Source organism: Tiliqua scincoides, chromosome 1, assembly GCF_035046505.1.
Source record: "Tiliqua scincoides isolate rTilSci1 chromosome 1, rTilSci1.hap2, whole genome shotgun sequence".
In the NCBI taxonomy this organism is placed as follows: Eukaryota; Metazoa; Chordata; class Lepidosauria; order Squamata; family Scincidae; genus Tiliqua; species Tiliqua scincoides.
This window is the reverse complement of record NC_089821.1, coordinates 52,540,052-52,562,904: the sequence shown is the minus strand read 5'-3', so window position 1 is coordinate 52,562,904 and position 22,853 is coordinate 52,540,052. Positions and strand designations below refer to the sequence as shown.

General features: G+C 43.8%; 1 protein-coding gene across 1 annotated transcript in view; it reads right to left on the bottom strand.

Annotated features, from left to right (window-relative positions):
- The window catches only part of OTOG (otogelin), a 136,267-nt gene that overhangs the window by 68,349 nt on the left and 45,065 nt on the right, over positions 1-22,853 (bottom strand). The window contains exons 23-28 of the mRNA XM_066619402.1: positions 14,671-14,778; positions 9,498-9,636; positions 7,034-7,168; positions 5,370-5,516; positions 3,761-3,880; positions 2,432-2,548 (exon numbers count right to left, since the gene is read on the bottom strand). Coding sequence (XP_066475499.1) covers positions 2,432-2,548; positions 3,761-3,880; positions 5,370-5,516; positions 7,034-7,168; positions 9,498-9,636; positions 14,671-14,778 — 766 coding nt within the window. The remainder of the gene's footprint in view (positions 1-2,431; positions 2,549-3,760; positions 3,881-5,369; positions 5,517-7,033; positions 7,169-9,497; positions 9,637-14,670; positions 14,779-22,853) is intronic.

The window sequence follows — 22,853 nt, the reverse complement described above, 5'->3', positions numbered from 1 at the left end:
GATCCTGATATTATCAGTGCATCACCAAATGTCAGACAACCATAACAGGCCATCTGACTGCTACAGCTAATTGTAACATGGCTCTTGGAACTGAAGCTAATTGTAACATGGTTGTTAGAACTCCAAGTTTCCTGGAGACAACTATTTCTGAGCAAACAGCTTCCCACCTCTTTCTAGGCACAGTTCTCAGTTCAATAAAGCTTTTGTTGCAGGATTGGTGTTCACTTAATCTTTCTCTTTGCAATTTAAACATGATGACAACAGATGAACTGTGATTTCTTAACAATATAGCAGTTTGAAGTCTGATGCCACAAAACAGTCTCAAGCCTCCTGCACCTCTAAATTTCACAGACACGAATCTAGGTCAGCAAAAAGGCCTATGAAAGGAAGCATTCAAGCTGTACAAAGATCTGACCTCACAAGAAGAGGACAACAGCAAGAAAAGAAAGATTTTATTTTATCTATAAGGGGAACCAGGAAGAGAGGCATGCACCACTCCAATGCTGAACACAGGTTCTACCACTGCGGCAATTCTGGAACCCCTGGACAACTAGTGTTTGTCCAACCTAAATCACTTGCCACTCAGCTCCATTGAATGAGTCTTTGTTCAAGTATCATGAAAGAGGGAGAAAAACCTCTCTCTCTACACACCATGCAATTGTGTGCCCCCTTAACTGACTTCCCACCCCCATGTATAACAGCCCCAAGCATTGTAGATTTTCCTCATAAGGAAGTAGCTTCAGCCCAATGATCATTTTGGTTGATGTGTTCTGCGCCTTTTCCAGCTCTGCAATACCCTTTTTGAGATGTGGTCAAATGTTACATGAATCACTGCAACATTGCAGCTAATATGTTTTGCACTGATATAAATCATTCCATGATATATAGATAATTCCATGTTAGGTACCCTTTCACCATTTCTAAAAATATGGCAATAGTACCAAAATAGTGCCCTGGAATCACATCCTGCATCACAATATACCAAGTCATATGACCTAGTTCAGACTATAATTACTCCATATGATTACCTTGGTGAATGGGTAGGTTCATTACCAGGGATGCAGCCCAGAAGGACATATTGTATGAATTATTGGGGTGGACATCTTTTGCAGTAACATGTGGTCACAGCCATCCTTTTTTAATGGCACAAAATCACAACAACTTTGCAAATACAGGGGGACCCTCAGATTGACATTTAGGGCCCAATACTATCCAATTTTCCAGCTCTGATGCAGCCGCAATGCAGCCCCACAGTAAGAGAACAAATGTTCCCATACCTTGAAGAGGTCACTGTGACTGCCTCCCCACCACAGGATGCAGCACACACCCCACTGGCATGGGTGCACTGGCACTGGAAAATTGGATCGGATTGGGCCCTTAGAGTAGGAAAAATGTCACCTTCAGTTTTTTGGTAAAACATGTTGGCATCCTTTAGTCTCGGAAGACTATGGTATCGCGCTCTGAATGGTGGCTCTGGAACAGTGTCCTCTCCAGTACACGAAGCCTGGGTAAAGTAGGTATGGAGGATAGGCTGTTACCCATGCAGCAAATCCCCCCTCTCCACGTCACTGAAATGGTCCAATGGAAAGGCAGAAGCCAATACGGTTGGTTCCAGCGGCATCGCAGGAGTTGCCAGAATGTGACTGCGTTCAGCCATGAACTGCCTCAGGGACTCCGGCTCCGGATTTTGCCTCGAGGTTGACTCCTGAAGCCTTTTCCTTAACTGGATGTAGCCACAAGGCAGTGGAGGTTTGGGATCAGAGTTTTCCTTCTCTCAGATGAGCTGCCTTCCCAGGCTGACGAGCCCCATCTACCCGGTGGCTGTTTAGTCGCCTCTTACGACAAGTACAGACAAACTGAGGGCCTATTCTTATCCCCAGCCCCCAGGGGAGTTTTTGGTAAAACTGGAAGTGATATCTTTTCTACTCTAAGGTTCAGACTTGAGTCCAGCAGAGGTCACGAATGGATGTGCATGGCCTCTGCTGGGCTCAGAGGACCCTCTGGAGGTGAGGGGGCGTTCCCTGGTACTGTGGTTTCAGTTAACTGCTGGGGGTTCCGGAACTGAATCCCCATGGACACCGGGGCACACCTGTATCTTCCATTTGGAAATGCAGTTCCTACAACCAATGTTTCCACACAGTCCCATGGGCAATCATTTAGGTTCCAATGAATAATATTACAAGCCCATGCCAACACAGTGGTTGCCACCCATCCTTAGTGCTGCAATGATACTGTGGAGGTTTAGAATTAGGTTTCAAGAACAAACACAAGATCTGAGTTCTGCATTATCCTCATATACAGTATATAGGTGAACTCAAGACCTGTTCAGAGACCTTGGTAATAAATCTTTGGAATCAAGAGTTTCATGTGATGCCACACTAAGCTAATGATACAGATTCTTTTAAATATCATGTTTTTCACTGCTACTTACCACTGGATGACAAGACTCAAATATTTCACTTAACAATATTCCACATTCTTTCTTGGCAAATGGTTCTCTGAGTGGATTTAAAACGCATGGATGCCGAATGTCAGAGCTGTCAACACACTGAATCCAAAGCAAAATAATCAACCACAATAACATTTTCTTACAGCAAGTAAGAATAAGTGATTAAGAATGAGCTGGCCAGTGTGTATGAGCCATCCATTCCTGGTAATGATTTCATGTAGTGCACAAGCTTAGGAGGAGGGGCTGAGTATGGTGCTTATCCCACCTGTGCCAGCAGTTGCAGTCACTTAATCATGTCTTAGTCCTTATACATATGTGAAGAATGCTTCCTATCCAAGTCCAAAAGAAAAATGTATGTCTGTATTGTGCCCAGAGCCACATTAGTAGTTCAAGCAGTTGGAGGGGATTGGGATGGAGTTAGAATGTGAAGTCATACAATAAGTCCCATATTTTCAGTTTCACTGGAAATGTGGTCCTCTGATATTCTCATTCTTCAGTTTTTTATATGTTTTATATATGAGTTTTAGTCACAAGAGCCCTGTAATTACTCTCTACATGACAGGTACAAACACTGTTATTTAATAGACCCACTATACGTGTGCAACAGAGTGTCAATAGTCTGAAAAATTAAAATGAAGTATCACAAGACTTTTGCAGATGTCCCATATTACCTTACAGTAGTGGTTCCCAGACTCACCTGTGACATGACACCCTTTCTCAGATGGTTCCGGTCACAAACTCAGAAGTAAATGCTGATGATGCTCAATGCGAATATGTCATTGGCACTTACTTCTGAGTCAGGCTTTAAAAAAAGCCTCAAAATTGGTGTAAAACCATTCAGGAAGGCCAAGTGGGTGCAAACAACAGTGTCTGCAGTCCTCAGCTAACAACACAGAGCCTCTGCTCTGTGATCTGCTGTGCTTGTGCTGCCAAGCAACTTGGTTGGTCCATGATACCCCTGGAGACTCATCATGACGTTCCAGGGAATCATGATGCACAGTGGGGAACCTCTGCCTTATAGTATAATGGCCACAGAAGGATGTGAATGTAAACAAAATTATAAAATCACAAACAGAATACTATAAAACTCTGTAGTATTTTAATAATTTTTAATACAATTCAGTGTATTAATTTCTAGCGCTTATGCTAGCAATGTTATTACGTTAAAAATACTACCAGAACACGATTTACAGTGTAATCCTATTATATGTTTACTTAGAAACAAGTGACATTCTGTTCAGTGGGGCTTTACACCCAGGTAAAGACTGCAGCCCCAAAATGACAAAAGATGAGATGACTCTGATTATTTACCTCAGTAGCTGCCCAGCTACTTCCAAATTCTTGTGCATTAGTTAACTCAAAATTTTCTGGAGTCCTCATTTCATTGACAGTTTTTGAGTCAAAATTTCCACATAAACCAGTCAGCTCACCCTAGAAAGGAGACAAACAGGCAGTCTTATTAACAGCCCAATCCTTAGCTGCCCGGCATGCAGGACTGCCGTGGTGCCAAAAATGGCTGCCACAGTATCCTGCGTGCAACCAGGCAGCCTGTGGCAGCTCCTCAGGGAAAGGGGACTTTTGTCCCCTTTCCCCAGGTAAGGGAAGTAGCCCCACAATGGGGCTATTTGATTCTGCGTCGGCTCTGAAGTTGGTGCAGAATTTGAAAGTCCCATGTCGGGCCACATAGCCAGACGTGGGGCTCAGGATCCGGTGAAGGTCCCACTCTCCTCCCGCCTTACTCCCGCCTGGCTCCCCCCCCCACTATGCCTCCTCTCAATCCTCTGCCTGCCTTCCCCCACCCCAGAACGCCTCCTCCCTGCCTCTCCCCACACCTCCCACTCACCTCTCCATCACCAGGTGGTCCAGGTGAGCTGCCTGGTGGCAGAATGAAGGCCCACTGCTGAGTTCACACTGGGCTAGTTCCTGCACTGGGCCTGCAGTAATGGCTTGCAAATGTGCTGTATGGAACATTTGTGACATCCCACACTGGCAGTGAACTAGTGTGCACGGGTCTGGATCTGGCCCTCAGTCTTGTTAAGACTGGGCAGTCTGGTCAAATGCACCATTTTTGTCTTCCACTTTTAAAAAAATGTGCCCCAGATAAATACAATCGAACAACCATTCCTATATTATCTCATAATCATAGGAACCACTGCATCATGACTCTTTCCCTACTGTTTAGCACAACCGTAACACACTGTAGGAGGCAGGGGGCCAGAGTTTGCTCCTGCTACTTTAATTATTGCTACACACCCTGCAAAGGTCAAGCGTCAGGCCCCCAAACGCATTACAGTATTCCAATTCTGGAATACAGTAACTACTATAACACATTATCAAACCACAGTACCCCGAATTCATATGTAACATAGAGCTTCTATTGGTTTTAAAGTGAAAGCCACAGTTTTTACTCCCTGTCACACATGCAAACCAATGGATCCTTTAGGCTCATTTATGTCATGTTAAACCACAGTTTAGTGCACAGTAAATGTATAAGGGTGTTCAGTTTGTTGCACCAAATTATGAGTAGCCTTGTTCACTAAACCAGGAATTCCTGAGTACAATTGTAAATGCAATAAACCAAACTGACTGAAATGGGGATTATGTGTGCCTCATTAAGTTCAGGCTTAAAGCCTGAAGTATTCAGATGCTTTCAGATAAGCTCACAGGACTTGTTTAGACAGTAAGAAGCTAATTTTTTTTCCAAAACAAAGTTAACATGAAGATTTTTTTTTTTTGCAAAGCCAAAGTATTTTTAGAGATTATTGTAATGCAAAATTACACTGCTGGATGCAGCACACACCTTTTTGGTGCAGCTGGTGGAGGACAGATTTGGGCCCTAAGTCCCTTTTATTGAAATAAATGGAAATTCAAAATGCATAACTGTGGCTATGGCATATTAGATGAAGTGCTGTCTGCTTACCTGCCAATGAGGTCCTGTCTGTACATGAACAGTTGTTCTCTGATCCCACATCACTGTGATGTATTCATTAGGAAAATGAACAATAGTGAAAAATCCAGCTTTCCATATATATACTTGCTGTAGTTTGTCAATATAACTCAATGAACTCTGTTAAAAAAAAACCAGCCCATACATAATTAATTCTACTACAATCTTAACCAACATGTAGGGAGTTTTGAAACTCACATTCAGGAGAACACAGTCCTTTTATATTTCTACCTATGTTAATGTTGGCTTGAGAGCTGTTGCGGAATTGAGTATCCCCATTGCAGGGCTACTTCCCATACTTTCGTCCCCTTCCCCCAAGGAATTGGCAGCGGCTACCTGGGGTGCGTTGGATGCCGCAGCCACCATTTTGGCACTGCAGCAGTGCCATGCTCCAGGCAGCTCAGGATTGGGCTGCCTGTTGATATATCACCCCCCCCCCCAAAAAAAAATTTTAGCTGAAAGCCAAGCAAATCAGTGAGGAGGAAAACAGGAAAGAGTGCACTGAATGCTAATCACTAGTAACAGTTTCCCTTGGTCAGCTTCTGGCTTCCTTAACATACACTAATATAAGACACAAATGAGAGTTTAGAAAAGGAAAATGTGTTTACACATACTTCAGTAAGTAGCCCAGGCATGAACCAGAGGAGAGGAGCTCTCCTTCAGTTCTGCTCCAGGCCCTGCCTTATCAGAACCCTGACTTGCAGGAAGAGCCTATCACGTGATAGATGATAGCAACTTGTATGGCCTGCCCATACCAACAGCATCACCACCACACCTGGCAAGATCGGGACGGCCCTGGTCGCACTCTCAGGCTCCTGTGCAGGCCCTCCAGCCCCCAGAAGAAACTCCTCCCCATAGTGGTGCACCACAGATGCTCTGGTGGCTGACCTGGGCCATTGGAGGGGCAGCTGCCCAATGGCCCAGGACCATGGTGGTTCATCAGCAGCCCACCTCCTCCTCTGCCACCTGGGGGGCAGCTGGTACATGGCCACTGCAGAAAGAGATGGCCAGGCATGGTCAGACGCCACGGCAGGACAACCCCCCCCATCTTATCTGGTGGCATCATGATTGCTGGTGTTGTTGCTGGGTTGGTCATGCTAGTAGGGCCTGACCTGGGCTCTGTTGTCTCCCCTTCTCCCTTGCTAGCCAGGTTTAGGACATGACAGATGTTGTACTGGACATCTGTGTGGTCAGTACAGCGTCTGAATAGGATTTAGCCTTTGGTTTCCCTGAATAGAAGAACAATTAGCTTCTCATTAGCTAAGCTGGGCTTTCTTTTGGGAGAGGGGTGGGTGGGGATGAAACTGTTATGAAGTTCCAAGGATACCTGCAGCTAGCACTTATAATACAATATTAGCAATTTATTTATTTAAAAAACATCTATCCTGCCATTCCATTGCCATGGCAAATATCCAGGGCAGCTTACAAAAAAAAATTCCTTAAAAACCCCAAAAACTTACAAAATATAAAAAGGATCAAGACCAGCAGCACAATAGTATCCAAAGGAGTAAAAACAATAATAGCATCAGCAGAGAAAGAGCATAAATTTGTTAGCATGCATTTATTTTCACAGTACTTTGCATACAAATATCTACATAAAAAGATGATAGCTTTCCTTATACTCTGTTAGAGCTTACCGGATCTCCACTGTCATCATCAAATATTATGAACGACTTTCCAATGTTAATGAAAATATACTTTCTGCAAATGATTCCAGTGTTAAAGCAATTAACATTTTCTATGATGATTGAGAAACTAGTAGTTGAGGAACTCTGCAGAAGGAAAACAAGGCAGGTGATTCCAGCTTTGAGTTTGTTTCTCTTGAATAGCAGCCCTTCAAGTCACTACCACTTGAAGGCAAACCACTTCTGAAATTGAGAAGACTTTTTCAGGTGGTTTGTGATATGACATTGAGATCTACTGTTCAAAGTAAAAGAAGCCAAACATCCAACTGACAGCTTGATCCCACACCAGCACCAGCCGCCTGCCATAAGGCACTTAGTGGCAGTTGGGAGGGAAGAGGTGCAGGCGAGGAGACCAGTGTAAGTTGACACTGTCTGTGTCAGCAGGAAGAGCAGCAGGAGTTGTGGAAAGTGAGTTCCCTGCTGGGTGGCAAGAGAGGCATACCTGGGCAGGGGAGGGTGAAACTGATTGGGGTAGGGTGGGCCTGGGGGCAGTTCAGGCCCAGGAGGAGGTGGGGATGGCAGCAGAGGCTGCCGCTGGATCTCATTCCCGCTTCCTGTGCCTGAAACCCTTACATGGATTACTCAGATCTGCACCTGGTGCAGATCCGAGTAGACCCATGAGATTGCAGGGGTGCTACAAAGGGTAAGGGAACCAATGTCCCCTTTCCCCACGGAGACCTCTGGCTGCTTCTCCTGCCCTGCAGGATGCGGCACCAGCCATTTTGGCACCACTGTAGCAGCATAGCTTTGGGCCCTGAGTGTGCCTAAATCCATGCCGAGTCAAAAATAACTCTTTGGATCTCAGGCATAGGACTCTGTTTGACAAGATACTCAGAATGCAATATCAATATATCAAATATAGATTAGTCTGATTTCTCTCCACTGGTCAGGATGTAGCTTTGTATGGCAATGACAACTAAAACAATAACGAAACAATTCAGAAAGCGTTATTACACAGTATACACCTTGGTAACAATCCAGTGCACAGCTAAAGTATCAAAGCTAAAGTATACTGTTGTATTGCACATAACAAGACGCCTTCATTTATTAATGCAGAGGTACCCAAAGCCTGGAGGCCACTTACGGCCCTCAGGGGCTCCCAATCCGGCCCGCGGGTTGACCCCAGTCTCCAATGAGCTTCTGGCCCTCCAGAGACTTGCTGGAGCCCATGCTGGCCCGACGCAACTGCTCTCAGTGTTAGGACAACTGTTCAAACTCTCACCTGAGCTGTGGGATAAGGGCTCCCTCCACTACTTGCTGTTTCACGCCTGTGGTGCAGCAGTGGCAGCGAAGGGAAGGCCAACCTTGCTTTGAGCAAGGCGTCTTATAGGCCTTGAGCTACTGCAAGACCCTCATTCATTCATATAAGTTCCTTCTCAAATATATTCATTTATGTAAATTTATTCAAATTTTAAATGTAAATTAATTCTCTTTTTCCCCCGGTCCCTGACACAGAGAAAAGATGTGGCCCTCCAGCCAAAATGTTTGAACATCCCTGTATTAATGTATCAACACTGTATTCAGTATAGTATGCTAACTTTTATCTTTAGCATTTCTAGTCACTAAGGGCACAATCCTAACCATGGGTTAGGCTGGCACAAGTCCCTAGTCCCTTGCGCCAGCCTAACAGGGTCACAAATGAGCCATAAAGCATGTTTGCGCCTCTTGGAAGCAAGCCACGCCAGCACATGGAGGTGCTCTGCCACACGAAGGCTGCATCCAGGCTCCGTGGCAGCTTGTGGAAGGAGCAGTGCGTCAGCCAAGCTCAGCTGACACAAGGCACTGGGATGGGCAGGGAGGAGGCATGAGGGAGGCGTTCTAGGATGTGGGGAGGGCAGGCAGAGGGCAGTCCCAGGGCAGGCGGGTAGGGAGCGGGAGGCAGGGCTGGGATCCGGCTGTTATGCCAGATCCCAGTCCCCATTGCACTGTAAACTCAAAAAAGAATTTATTATCTGTAGGGTAGAGCTTTTTCCTTTAAAGTGTTTGATATCAAAGTGTTTGATATATACAAGTGTTTGATATCAAAGGCCAACACACATTTTGCTTCCTTAAATGTTACACCAATTCCTGGGTATATTTGGGCTGCTGATTCCAAAAATGGCATCTGTTTTGCCCTATCATGTCAAGTTTTGGAGACACGGCATAGCCTCTTTAGTGAATGGTTCAAGCAGCTTCCTCATGAGGAAGTCTACACCATGGCTTCCTCATGAGGAAGCTGCTTGAACCATTCACTAAAGAGGCTATGCCGTGTCTCCAAAACTAGATGTGATAGGGCAAAATGGATGCCAATTTTGGAATCAGCACCCCAAATTCATATCAAACCACCATAAAGTTTGGGAAAAACTTTTCTGACCCTCAATTTTGTAGGCATGTGCATTTTTTAATTGCAGATGGTTTACCAAAATTAAAATCTTACCTTAACCAGGTAAACCTTACAATTCCCAATGTAATCAAAAGAAAGTCCATCGAAAGTTCTATAATGGCGATCTCCATAGGTAGTGCACATTGATGGGCAAGGATGAAAAGTGCATTCAAATGACCCATGATGACAGATGCTGAAAAAAGTAAAATCAATAGTTTTAATATCAAAGATAAACAGAATCTGGCACATATTAGAAATTTGGATAATATCTTATAAAGGTAAAATACTAATACACCATCCTCCAAAATATACACACTCCTCCTAATTTAAGGTTCCAGTGCATGCATGCACCTACCCTTGTATTTCAATGAATGAAGCAAATTGACATAACAAAGTACCATATTTTCAGATCTTCCTCCTCCATAGAAATGAAGAGGGGAATAACCAGGGGTACTCTGCAGGGAAGCTAGGGCCAGAACAAATGAAGAATTTGAATAAGATGAGGGGGACATGATTTTCACCAGTTCCCTCTTTTATCAGCTGTGCCTTTTACCTTCTAAACATCTGCTTGAAGGTCTGCCAACCCACATGATAAGATTTTCAAGCTGAGAGAGAAAGTGGCATTGAAAACTGCAACCTCCACTCTCTTGCACAAGCAATAGATAGTGCAAGCAGAAGACAGGGTTTGGATACAATCAATAATGTAAATCCAAAAGCAGTACTTAATGCATATAAGATTATATACGTAGATATGATCAAATATAAATTAAAGCCACCACAAATATTAAAATATGTAATACAAAAGGCTGCTTTAAAAAAATACAGCAAATCTGTTTATCTGCAGATTTTACATCCACATTCAACGTGGGTCCCCTGAACCCGTTTTGAGCCAGACTCGACCCTACCTGAACCCCCCAAAGTCCACAGCCTCTGCGGGCTTCAGAATGGCCTTTTCAGCTGAAAAAACATGACTTGAGGTTTCCTGAAGGACACCAGAAGTGGTATTTTTATGCCATATAAAGAGGCATATGGTTTATACCATATAAGCCCCCAGAAGGCTTCCCTGGGCCTCAGAATGCCTTATATGGCATAAAAAGCCACTTCCAGTTTCCCTTGGAATGCCTCAAGTTGCGTTTTTTTCAGCCAAAAAGACCACACTGAAGACTGCAGAGGCCGTGGGCGGACACGTGTTAAGTGGGGGCCGAAGGGGGTTAAGGGGCCGAAGATCACAGATTTTCTTATCCGTGATTTTCGGTATCTGCAGGGCAGGGTCTGAGAATGGATCCCCTACAGATATCAAGGCCCCCATCTGTACTACCATGTCCTCTTCTACATCCATTGGAAGTGTAAATTTAGATTCACCCAAATAAATGTATCAATGTGTAATGTATAACTGGATCAACATTCACAATTTTATACATCTGATCTAATGGGTTACTGCAAGTACAAATAATCTTTCAGTGTGATTGAAAAACAAGGTTGCCTGAAATGTTCTGGTGGTGTCGCTAAAATTAGTAACTATAGACATCTACCATGTGTGAACTTGACATTTTTCTTCAAATAACATGTAAAGATGATAATTTTATCAAGCATGTTATATGAAATCCTCCCTTTCAGGATTGTTTTTGAGCACCAGATACCAATAGTCTGACAGCGCATCATGGTTTCTGTTCGACATTAAATTATTTTATCAGTTTTGTTATTCCTCAGAGTTATGCATGTAACATAGCCATTACATGAACAGAGAACTTTGCATGAGTTGTAAAAGCAGCAACAGGAGGACATGTTAGTGAGTCACACTTCCAGGATTCAAAGGGGCCAGGGAGGCACACAAAGTGAGATGGCTGCTTTCACCCACAGTGAGATGGGTACTTTCTCTTGAATGGGATATGAAACATGAAACATGTGAAGTAAAATACATATCTCTCCCTATTTCAGATGAGGCCTGGAAGGATGAATTACTCCTCTGTGTCTTCTATGAAGCCACTGTGTTAATTCATGATGTACCATAACACTAAACTGAACAACTATAACACCAAACTGAAGAAGCATAGAGGACAAAAAACACCCAAACTGTAAAAACTAGGAAATAAATGAGGCCTCCTAAAAGTTAACAAACAATACAAAACCATCAAACACTGATTTGCCACAGTGATGTACTTTGTGCAAACACTGATGCATTACTGAAAAAAATGCACAATGGGGAAGATACAGAGAAGTATGACTGGAAGGATACTCATGCAAGGGGAACTTCCTGCACCTTCCTTCCCACTGGGGCATCCTGTTTCCTTTAAGAAAAAGTCTCTTGAGGATCAAAGACCTTCCAGGACAGCAAAAAATGTGGCAAGAAGGCTGCAATATAGGGGGGCTAAAAGAACATAAGAACATAAGAACAGCCCCACTGGATCAGGCCATAGGCCCATCTAGTCCAGCTTCCTGTATCTCACAGCAGCCCACCAAATGCCCCAGGGAGCACACCAGTTAACAAGAGACCTGCATCCTGGTGCCCTCCCTTGCATCTGACTTAGGAGAAGCAGAAAAATCAGAAAAGCAGAAGCAAAAGGAGAAGCAGAAAATCAGCCAAAATGGAGCAGAGGTACTTTGTGTACACAGCTACAATCATGCCAAGTGCATCCACCCAATTTTAGCTGATTCCACCCCTTTTGCAGCCATCTGCACCACGTCCTATCCCATTCTGAAGGATGACCCAATCCTCAGGTTCCCAATCCTCACCCAATCCACTATTTGAGTGGATGCAGAGGGCCACAGTGGGAGAGGTGGAATGGGGAAGTCCTCTGGGAATACTTCCTTCTGCTCTGACTTCTCTGAATCCAATGCAATGCTCCTGTACCCTTGTTTGAAAAACTCATGTATTTATGAAAATATAATAAATGAGCCCAATTTCAATCTCACACGCAGTCAGATTCAAAAGACAAAGACAAACAAATTCAGTTGTTGCCCTATCAATGGGAGTCTAGAAACCATTTAAATGGGCCTGAATCATGAACTCCATATAACGGCAATCAATAACACCACATAATTATATTTTGCAAAACTCACCTTGAGTATACTATAAAATACTTTCAGCTTTCATCTACAAGCAGGGCCTTGTGGAAATTTCTAACATACCAATGACCAAGAACTAGACATTGTGGCAAATCTTTATTTCTTGACAAGAACAGAAAAGGAAATACTAACACCCTCTTACACTGTATGTTACTAAGGCCAAGGTTTAGGCTTCTTAGCTAATGCTTCTAAGCTATTATTCTGTTTGAGTAGGAATATGGAAAAGGAATTGGCTAAGGTTTTCAGAATTACTGCAAGCCCTCAAGAAGTTGTCTGTGGGGAATGAAGTTTCTTTTCTTATTTAATCAAGAAAGTAATGAAACCTGCAAATATATAAGCCTATAGGGAGGGACTGTAGCTCAGTGGAAGATCACATGCTTTGTACGTATATAGTCTCAATTTCAATCTGGCATCTCTAGGTAGGTTTGGGAGAGGCACTTGTCTGAAACTCTGGATATCTGCTGCTATTCACTGTAGACAATACTGGGCTAGATAAATCAATGGTCTGGCTCAATATAAGGCAGTGTCAGATGATATGGGATCAAGGGAGGTAAACCCGGGTCCGCTTTACCTTCCTGCCAAGTAGAGATCACTTGTAAGTCGCTTCACCAGTCAGCCAAAGGACTACAAATTTCTTCTAGAGCGGATACTGAGAACCTGACAAGAGGCAGAGGCAGTCAGTCAGCACAAGGCTGGAGTGGGCAAAGACATCCAGACAAGGCATTGACTAGTGCTGACTGGACCAGCCTGAATTACTTTAGGCTCTGTACAGCTACATTGGCCCAGTTGTAACGCAATGGAATTAATAGGCCGGGGTGTCAAACATAAGACCTGTGGGACTGAGAGGCCCACATAAGAAACATAAGAGCCCTTGGAAGTTCTTTATCCAGCCCACAAGATAATTGGGCTCTCCCACCACTGCCTGTTTAGCAGTGCTGCTCTCTGAAGGAAAGACAGAAGACCTCAGAAGGCAATGAATGCTATGGGGGAAAGGGCAGACCATGAGATGTAAGAGACACTGCTGAGGTGGCTGGGAGAGTCCACTTACACAGGCGACCCTTTTAGCAGCACTGAGTCACTTCGTAGAGTATCTCTGGGTTGCTGAGCTGCGAAGTGATGCCTGAGCAAAAGTAGCACTGCTGAATACATGCCCATGTGATCATTGGGCTCTCCCAGAATGATAATTGGAGTTTTCCATATCCTGAAAATATGATTAAGATTTTCATGTTTTCTCTTCTGTCATTTGCGGCTAATGTGTTTCTACATGAGAGCAAAGTGCTTATTTTGGTTATCTGCTTACTGACATCACTTCCTGCTTAATGTTGGCACATCTGGCCCTCAGCAGGTGCCATGAATGCTATTTAGCCTTCTATACGAAATAAGTTTGACACCCATGTAATAGGCCTATATATTTAGGGGGCACTGATAGATAGAGGTCAGATGAAAAAATAAGAACATTGACTGTTAAGCAGCATTACAGTTTTGTGCAACTTCTTGATGCCTGCCCTTTTAAATGGTTGCAGAACTCCAAAATACCATATCAACTCTATAACACAGTTTGATGATGAGAGAGAGAAGCATATGGTATGTGATTTGCTATATTTTATCTGATGCACAATTCTTGATTTATAAAGCTTATGGAAATAGCAGTATGTCAGTCAGCTGGGAAATGAGGATGTAATTGGAAGAAAACTGGTTTTATTAAAGAAGGTGACAAGCATATATACTAAAAGTATGTATGTGAATGTGGGAACAGAAACTAACCAAGGAAAGGTAGTTTTTGTTGCTGTGGGATTCTAGGGTTGAACTACAGAGTAGTAAGCAGTAGTGGGGGAGAGAGAGGTTACTTAAAGTTTTCTCCACTCTTAATCACCCAACTTGCTTTTGTCCTATAGTGTTTAAAATGCATGTTTGCAGAATGGGGTGGGGTGAGGGATGGATTATAATTACACTAGTAAATATTTGAATTTCTGCCCATTGCTATCCTTCATTTTTCAAGTCATTAACCCATTACAAAAAATAATTTTAAGGTAACTGTATGAATAAAAATAAAATCCACTGAAATGCCAGAATATATACTTAAAAGCTAAAAAAGAACACAATCATTTAGAACAATTAAGGTTGCATTTTATAAAGCGATTTTGTTTTTGATGCCACTCACCATGTATGGCAGGAAGAAATTACTTTGTCCCCAGGAAAATACTCTTTGCCTTTCCAAGAACATGGACATTCATCTGGCTTGAAGCATGCATCACCATGCTTAACAAGGCTATAAAAAATGCATCATCAATTATATATTCAAACACATATACACATACATATGCACAAGAAAGTACAGCATGCATTGTAGAAGCATAGCACAGATGTAATCCAGACTGTCAGTGAAAAACACTCCTAATATACCACATTATGGAAGAGACTAGGGTAGCCTTGTCACTGAGTGCAGTCTTGCTGAGGTGGGAAATTATCTTTAAACAGAAGAGCAGAGGTCATGTTCAAGTGCTGCGGGTATATTTTTCAAGGGCAAGTTATTCAACGCAGTGAGATGGGGACATGTAATGTAGTGTATCAGAATCACCAGCTCCATAAAATAGATGACCATGATGCTAGTGTGGATATCTTCTTCCCTAAAGTTCTGTTCTGGAAAAATTCTTGTACTGCTGACAAAATTTCCTACAAATGTCTAGTTGAAAATAATCTAAGAGCAGAATGTGATTATCACTACCTCAATGTGAGGGGCAACCCAATCCTAAAGGCAGGGCCGCCGCCAGGAGCAGCGGTGCCAAAGCAGCTATCTTTGCATCCTCTGGCCCCACCAGAGGTCTCCTCAGGAGAAAGAGACTTTCTCTGGCAACCACCAGAGGTCTCCTGAGGAGAAAGAGACTTTCTCCCCTCCACCTAGGGGAAGCCACAATGGGGCTTCTTAAGTCTGCACCAGCTATTTTACCAACACAGACATAAGAACATAAGAACATAAGAACAGCCCCACTGGATCAGGCCATAGGCCCATCTAGTCCAGCTTCCTGTATCTCACAGCGGCTCACCAAATGCCCCAGGGAGCACACCAGATAACAAGAGACCTCATCCTGGTGCCCTCCCCTACATCTGGCATTCTGACTTAACCCATTACTAAAATCAGAGTAATGATTTTAGTAACTCTGCTATTACAGAGCAGTCATTTTCATTATGCTCATTCACTTTCAGGACAAGGAGACTGAGGCGTTTTCTTTTTCTTTTTTAAAGCTGCAGAGCTCCTCCCCTTGGCAGATTCCAACCAGCTGCAATGTGTCTTCCCCACAATGCTCCAGAGAAGTTGCATCAACCCCTAGAGCAGGGGTTCTCAACTGTTGGTACATGTACCACCTGTGATATGCTGGTGAGTATTGGGTGGTATGTGCAGCACCCACCACCTGGCAGTAAGACCGCAACAGGAGCTTCCAATGGTGATAGGAAGCTTGAGCCAGCAGGCAGAGCTCTCACGCACGGTTTTTGAGCTCAAGAAAAAACTTGCCCACCTGCCCTGAGCCTCTTACTGACATCGGAAGTTCCTGTCACAGTCTCCAAAACTTTAAGTAACTGGCAATGTCATCATTGCCAGTTACTTCCAGTGGAACATCCAAGGATGGCATGACGGCAAGTGGCACATTGGGGGAGCAGCATTGAAAAATGCTGCTCTAGAGCGCTGAGGGTTAAAAATGGTGACCACCTGTGTGGGCTGCCAAGTTTTTGTAGTTGATTTTTCTCACAATGCCCTGGACCAAAGTAAAGTTCAAGGATTTGTAGAGGAGAGACATGGTGACTTACAGACTACCTGTTTTCAATTTTTACTACAGTTAGAACATAAGAACATAAGAACATAAGAACAGCCCCACTGGATCAGGCCATAGGCCCATCTAGTCCAGCTTCCTGTATCTCACAGCGGCCCACCAAATGCCCCAGGGAGCACACCAGATAACAAGAGACCTCATCCTGGTGCTCTCCCCTACATCTGGCATTCTGACTTAATTTTCCTAAAATCAGGAGGTTGCGCATACACATCATGGCTTGTACCCCATAATGGATTTTTCCTCCAGAAACTCGTCCAATCCCCTTTTAAAGGCGTCTAGGCTAGACGCCAGCACCACATCCTGTGGCAAGGAGTTCCACAGACCGACCACGCGCTGAGTAAAGAAATATTTTCTTTTGTCTGTCCTAACCCGCCCAACACTCAATTTTAGTGGATGTCCCCTGGTTCTGGTATTATGTGAGAGTGTAAAGAGCATCTCCCTATCCACTCTGTCCATCCCCTGCATAATTTTGTATGTCTCAATCATGTCCCCCCTCAAGCGTCTCTTTTCTAGGCTGAAGAGGCCCAAACGCCGTAGCCTTTCCTCATAAGGAAGGTGCCCCAGCCCAGTAATCATCTTAGTCGCTCTCTTTTGCACCTTTTCTATTTCCACTATGTCTTTTTTGAGATGCGGCGACCAGAACTGGACACAATACTCCAGGTGTGGCCTTACCATCGATTTGTACAACGGCATTATAATACTAACCGTTTTGTTCTCAATACCCTTCCTAATGATCCCAAGCATAGAATTGGCCTTCTTCACTGCCACCGCACATTGGGTCGACACTTTCATCGACCTGTCCACCACCACCCCAAGATCTCTCTCCTGATCTGTCACAGACAGCTCAGAACCCATCAGCCTATATCTAAAGTTTTGATTTTTTGCCCCAATGTGCATGACTTTACACTTACTGACATTGAAGCGCATCTGCCATTTTGCTGCCCATTCTGCCAGTCTGGAGAGATCCTTCTGGAGCTCCTCACAATCACTTCTGGTCTTTACCACTCGGAAAAGTTTGGTGTCGTCTGCAAACTTAGCCACTTCACTGCTCAACCCTGTCTCCAGGTCATTTATGAAGAGGTTGAAAAGCACCGATCCCAGGACAGATCCTTGGGGCACACCGCTTTTCACCTCTCTCCATTGTGAAAATTGCCCATTGACACCCACTCTCTGCTTCCTGGCCTCCAACCAGTTCTCAATCCACGAGAGGACCTGTCCTCTAATTCCCTGACTGTGGAGTTTTTTCAGTAGCCTTTGGTGAGGGACCGTGTCAAACGCCTTCTGAAAGTCCAGATATATAATGTCCACAGGTTCTCCCGCATCCACATGCCTGTTGACCTTTTCAAAGAATTCTATAAGGTTTGTGAGGCAAGACTTACCCTTACAGAAGCCATGCTGACTCTCCCTCAGCAAGGCCTGTTCGTCTATGTGTTTTGAGATCCTATCTTTGATGAGGCATTCCACCATCTTACCCGGTATGGATGTTAGGCTGACCGGCCTATAGTTTCCCGGGTCCCCCCTCTTTCCCTTTTTAAAAATAGGTGTGACATTTGCTATCCTCCAATCTTCTGGTACCGTGGCTGTTTTGAGGGACAAGTTGCATACCTTAGTCAAGAGATCTGCAACTTCATTCTTCAATTCCTTAATAACCCTTGGGTGGATGCCATCAGGGCCCGGTGACTTATTGATCTTTAATTTATCAATGAGGTCTGAAACATCTTCTCTTTTAACCTCTATCTGACTTAACTCCTCGGTCAGGAGGGGCCATTCGGGCAGCGGTATCTGCCCGAGGTCTTCTGCCGTGAAGACAGATGCAAAGAACTCATTTAATTTCTCTGCCATCTCTAAGTCTCCTTTTATCTCCCCTTTCCCTCCCTCACCATCCAGAGGGCCAACCGCTTCTCTGGCGGGTTTCCTGCTTCTAACATATTTGAAGAAGCTTTTATTATTCCCCTTAATGTTGCTGGCCATGCATTCCTCATAGTCTCGCTTGGCCTCCCCTATCACCTTCTTACATTTCTTCTGCCACAGTTTATGTTCCTTTTTATTCTCTTCATTAGGGCAAGACTTCCATTTACGGAAGGAAGCTTCCTTGCCCTTCACAGCCTCTCTAACTTGGCTGGTTAGCCATGCGGGCACCCTCCTGGATTTAGTGGAACCCTTCTTTCTTTGCAGTATACACCTCTGCTGGGCCTCTATTACTGTTGTTTTAAGCAGCCTCCATGCACTCTGGAGAGACTGGACTCTTTTTACCCTCCCTTTCAACCTCCTTCTAACCAGCCTCCTCATTTGAGGGAAGTCCGCCCGTCGGAAGTCAAGGGTTTTTGTTAGAGATTTGCCTGGTATTCTTCCCCCAACGTGCACGTCAAAACAGATCGCAGCATGATCACTGTTCCCCAATGGCTCAGTGACGTTTACATCTCTAACCAGGTCCTGCGTACCGCACAAAATTAAATCCAGAGTCACCTGTCCTCTGGTGGGCTCCGTGACTAGCTGATCTAAGCCACAGTCATTTAGCACGTCAAGAAATCCGGTTTCCTTATCGTGACCAGAACACAAATTGACCCAGTCAATATGAGGATAATTGAAGTCCCCCATGATTACAACCCTGTCCTTCCTTGTCACCTCCCTGATCTGTTTCCTCATTTCACTTGAGGAAGCTATGTCAGGACTTCCAGTTCTAATCTGCTCCGCCGGTCCCACCCCACCCTGGTTCCTCCCCCTGCCCTGGAATGCCTCCCTCCCCACCCTGAGGCCCTTACCACCACCTGGAGCTCTTACCTAGCTCCAGGCAGCATCCAGCTGGTGCCATGCCAGCACCAGCACTGAGTCAGCACAGGGTGTCATGGATCTGCCTTACAGCATGTTTGCAATACCCAGCACTGGCAGTACACTCATACTGCCAGCGCTAAAGAGTTCTGGATTGGACTCTGATTTTCTTAGGGCCCAATCTAAACTGGTGCTTGGGCTGATGCAAGACCCTTGTGCCTGCCCAGGAGTGTCACAAAAGTGCTGTAAACTTGCGCTAGATGCAGCGCAGCCCGCCTGTTTCCAGCACAAGTTAGGATTGCACCCTCAAACATTCATAGCATAATAGATACATAATAGATTTATCAAGGTATAGGCATGCCCCCGTATCGACTGGGGTTCTGTTCTGGAACTCTTTGCGAATATGTGGATCCGCAGAGGTGCCCCACCTCCACCCTCCCGAGTCTTCTGACATGAGGCTTCTTCAGATCTCCCTCTGCCTTATAAGGCATTAAAAACGTCACTTCCATTTTCCATGCAGAAACTGGCAGTAGCTTTTTTTTTTTTTTTTTTTTTTTGCTGTTTTAAGTCATTCTGAGCCTGGCAGAGGCTGCGGGCGGATATGTGCTGCCTCTACTGGGCTCAAACAACCCTCAGGAGGCAAGGGAGCACAGCTACCCCTGCCACCAGAGGGTGGGAGTGTGGTGTTGGGGGGGAGGCCCTCCCGCATCCACAGATAAGTAAATCCACAGATATGGGATCCATGGATATGGACCCCCACTGTATTTGATGAGCTAACAATTTAGGTTTTGGGGATGAAAACCTACTTCAATATCTACGGGAATTCTATTGAAGTAGTAAAAACACACCCAGACAAAGTACAGTGCTGTGGCAGGCTTTTGACAGGCTGAGGGTTAAAAGTATATGAGATATTTTGTAGACTATATTGTTCCAAGTTGTATGTCACTGGATGGATTGTAAACTCAAAGGCTGAGAATTCCCACTGATTTAAGCTACCCATGAATAGGCAACATTCAAAAACAAAAAGCATCACTTTGACAAGGTAAGACTAAAGCACAAGTTTCATCTCTGTAATACTACCCTGCATAAAACAAGTGCTAACAGCTTTCTCTTTTGGAAAGCCAAGCAGCCAGATTGATTACAATGATCTAAGAATTCATAAAAAACCAAATGCCATTTAGAAAATAATTGACTTGGTTTTCTTTTTCACTCTGAAATGTCATTATTTCTAATGTCAGTGTTCAGTAGCTGCCTAGAGATAAAAAGAAATGATGCACCTGCTCATAGAACCTATAATTCAGCCAGCTGTGATTAATTTTACTGGCATCTCTGAGTAACAGCCACTGCCAGTGGCCAGTACTTTCATATACAGCAATGAACACATATTCACACTAGACAGAAACTAAGAAATACAGAGTTCCAGAAAAACGTCCTGGAGGGCTACACTGGATGTTCTAAAGAAACAGTGACAGAAGAATGAGCACTGTGTGGTTTCTGCACAGATTTTCCCATTTTTGCATGAGACCCAGAAGCACAATTCACTCATGCTTCACTGTCATAGCATATTTAAAAAGCCTGAAGCAGTCCTGAATTTGTACATCAATATAATGCAATAAAATTCTGGCAAACCATGTAATCCGTTTTCATAATCCGCCCCCCCCCCACACACACACACCCCTCTCTCTCACAGCAGTTCTTTCTGGATAGGGTAGGGACCTCATGTTCAAGGGTCACCTTTCAACAAACTTTATTTCAGAATTTTAAAATTTTAGTTTAATTAGAACTTTTCAGACAAATTAAAGCAGCACGATTGGCTTTTTTCCAATTTAGTTCATTTCACAAACAGCATAGATTTCTTACACAGACAAGTCCAACAAAGAAAAGAGCCTTTAACATTTTTCTCTTAGAAGTGAAAACCTTCCTACACTCTTCTTTCTGGTGGTGTTTAATACACAAGTTTAATATAATACACACAGCCTTATCCTAAACGTCATATCCATTCTAGAAAGCTAATTAGTTCTAATAGATGTTTCAATGGGCTCCCACAGGTCTGTCCAACAGCAAATTAGATGAGCTTGTTAGATTAGCAAGCTTGAAAAATTTGCCACCTCCGTCAGTGCCACTGCCACCACCTCCTCCTCATCATCAAGAGCCAGCTAGGAGGGGGGAGAGGGGGCCATTCTCTTCCCACCCCACCTCCAACCAGGACCACTAATAGAAAAAAAAAATAACTCCATGAGCAGTGATTAGGTCCTCTCACCTTGCTCCTTCTTCCACCTCCTGCATGGTTTTTTTTAGGGAGTGCACATGGAAGTGGCAATGGAGATCCACTTCCTTACCCCCTTATCTTCCTATTCTTCACTTCCTGCTTTAAAGACAGCAGGAAGTGAAGAATACACTGGGACTGCTTCCATTACGCATGCTTCCTGTTTTATTTAAAGGAATTCCTAAGGATTGTTTATACCACTGGAACAAGTGTTTAGGCAGCACAAACATCTTTAGAACTGTCAGAAATGCAACAGCACCATCAAGCCTGGCCTGGCCATTGCTACAAGTGGTGAGTGGCTGGGTCTGCATGACATCAGACAGCTGACAGCTGCCACTGCTGGTAAGTTTGCACAGGGACGGGGAGGGGGTGAAACAGGGTGGGTGGTGGACAGAACATGGAGGTCATAGTGTGGAGAAGAGGGTAGATCAGGCCCAGGAAAGGGGCAGATTTGGTGGCAGTGGTGCCTGCTGAATTCGAACACCCTAGTTGGCCCTGATCCATTTTTACAGGTCAACATGGAGTTGTGCCAGCTATAGAGCTAGCTGAGGTTCAAGTTGACCCATGGCAGCTGCTGAGGCTTACTTTGGAGCAAGGAAACAAATGTTCCCCCATGGGATATGGCAGAAGCCTCACTGGCACTGCCGCATAGCTACACGGGAGTTACATAAGATTGGGCTGCATATATTGCACCCTTCTAGTCTTTTTTCTGTTACTATCTAAAGAACAACTGTATAGCCTCTATCATTTTTATAACATTAGCTTGAGGATAATTTGAGAAATTATTACCAATTATTTTTAGCATATATCTACAGTCTGTTAAGAAGTAAGTGCCCCAAATGTATGCCCAATTAAAACAGCACATTTATACAAGCCCTAAAACACAAGAAGACTTAATTGCCCACAAAATAAACTGGACCTTTCACTTGATTAGGGATGTATTAAGCTGTAATTATGAGTCATTCTTATTATGTCAGCTTATCACTTAACAAGAAAAGGCAAGTTGTGATGTTTAAAACCCACGCATTGTAAGGATTTGTATATTAAAGAATGAATGATCTAATAACATTGGAATTACATGTTTAAAACTGAAAATAGAAAGTTGTTGACTTTCTTCTTAAAATCCTGCATGAGTTTCTAAAGGTAAAACAATTGTGTGCTTGAGCTTAGAAGATATACTGCAGATGTACTAGTGTTTGTTTCATCCCAGAGGTAACAGAAAGGAACTGGTATCACAAAAGGTGGCTTAAACATCACATTCTTTCTATGTTATTAATTCACTAATTCTCTCTGACCACTGAAAAGAGACATTCTTGGACTCCATTAAATTCATTATTTTCTTTGCGTATATTAGAAAGTGATGATTTTTCTTTTTTTAAACAAACCTTTCAGGAATTCATTTAAGCTTCTTATAAGTTATTTGATCTGGTATGCCACCTGTTTATTACAATGAGAAACAATTTTTCTTCTGAGAGAAAAATA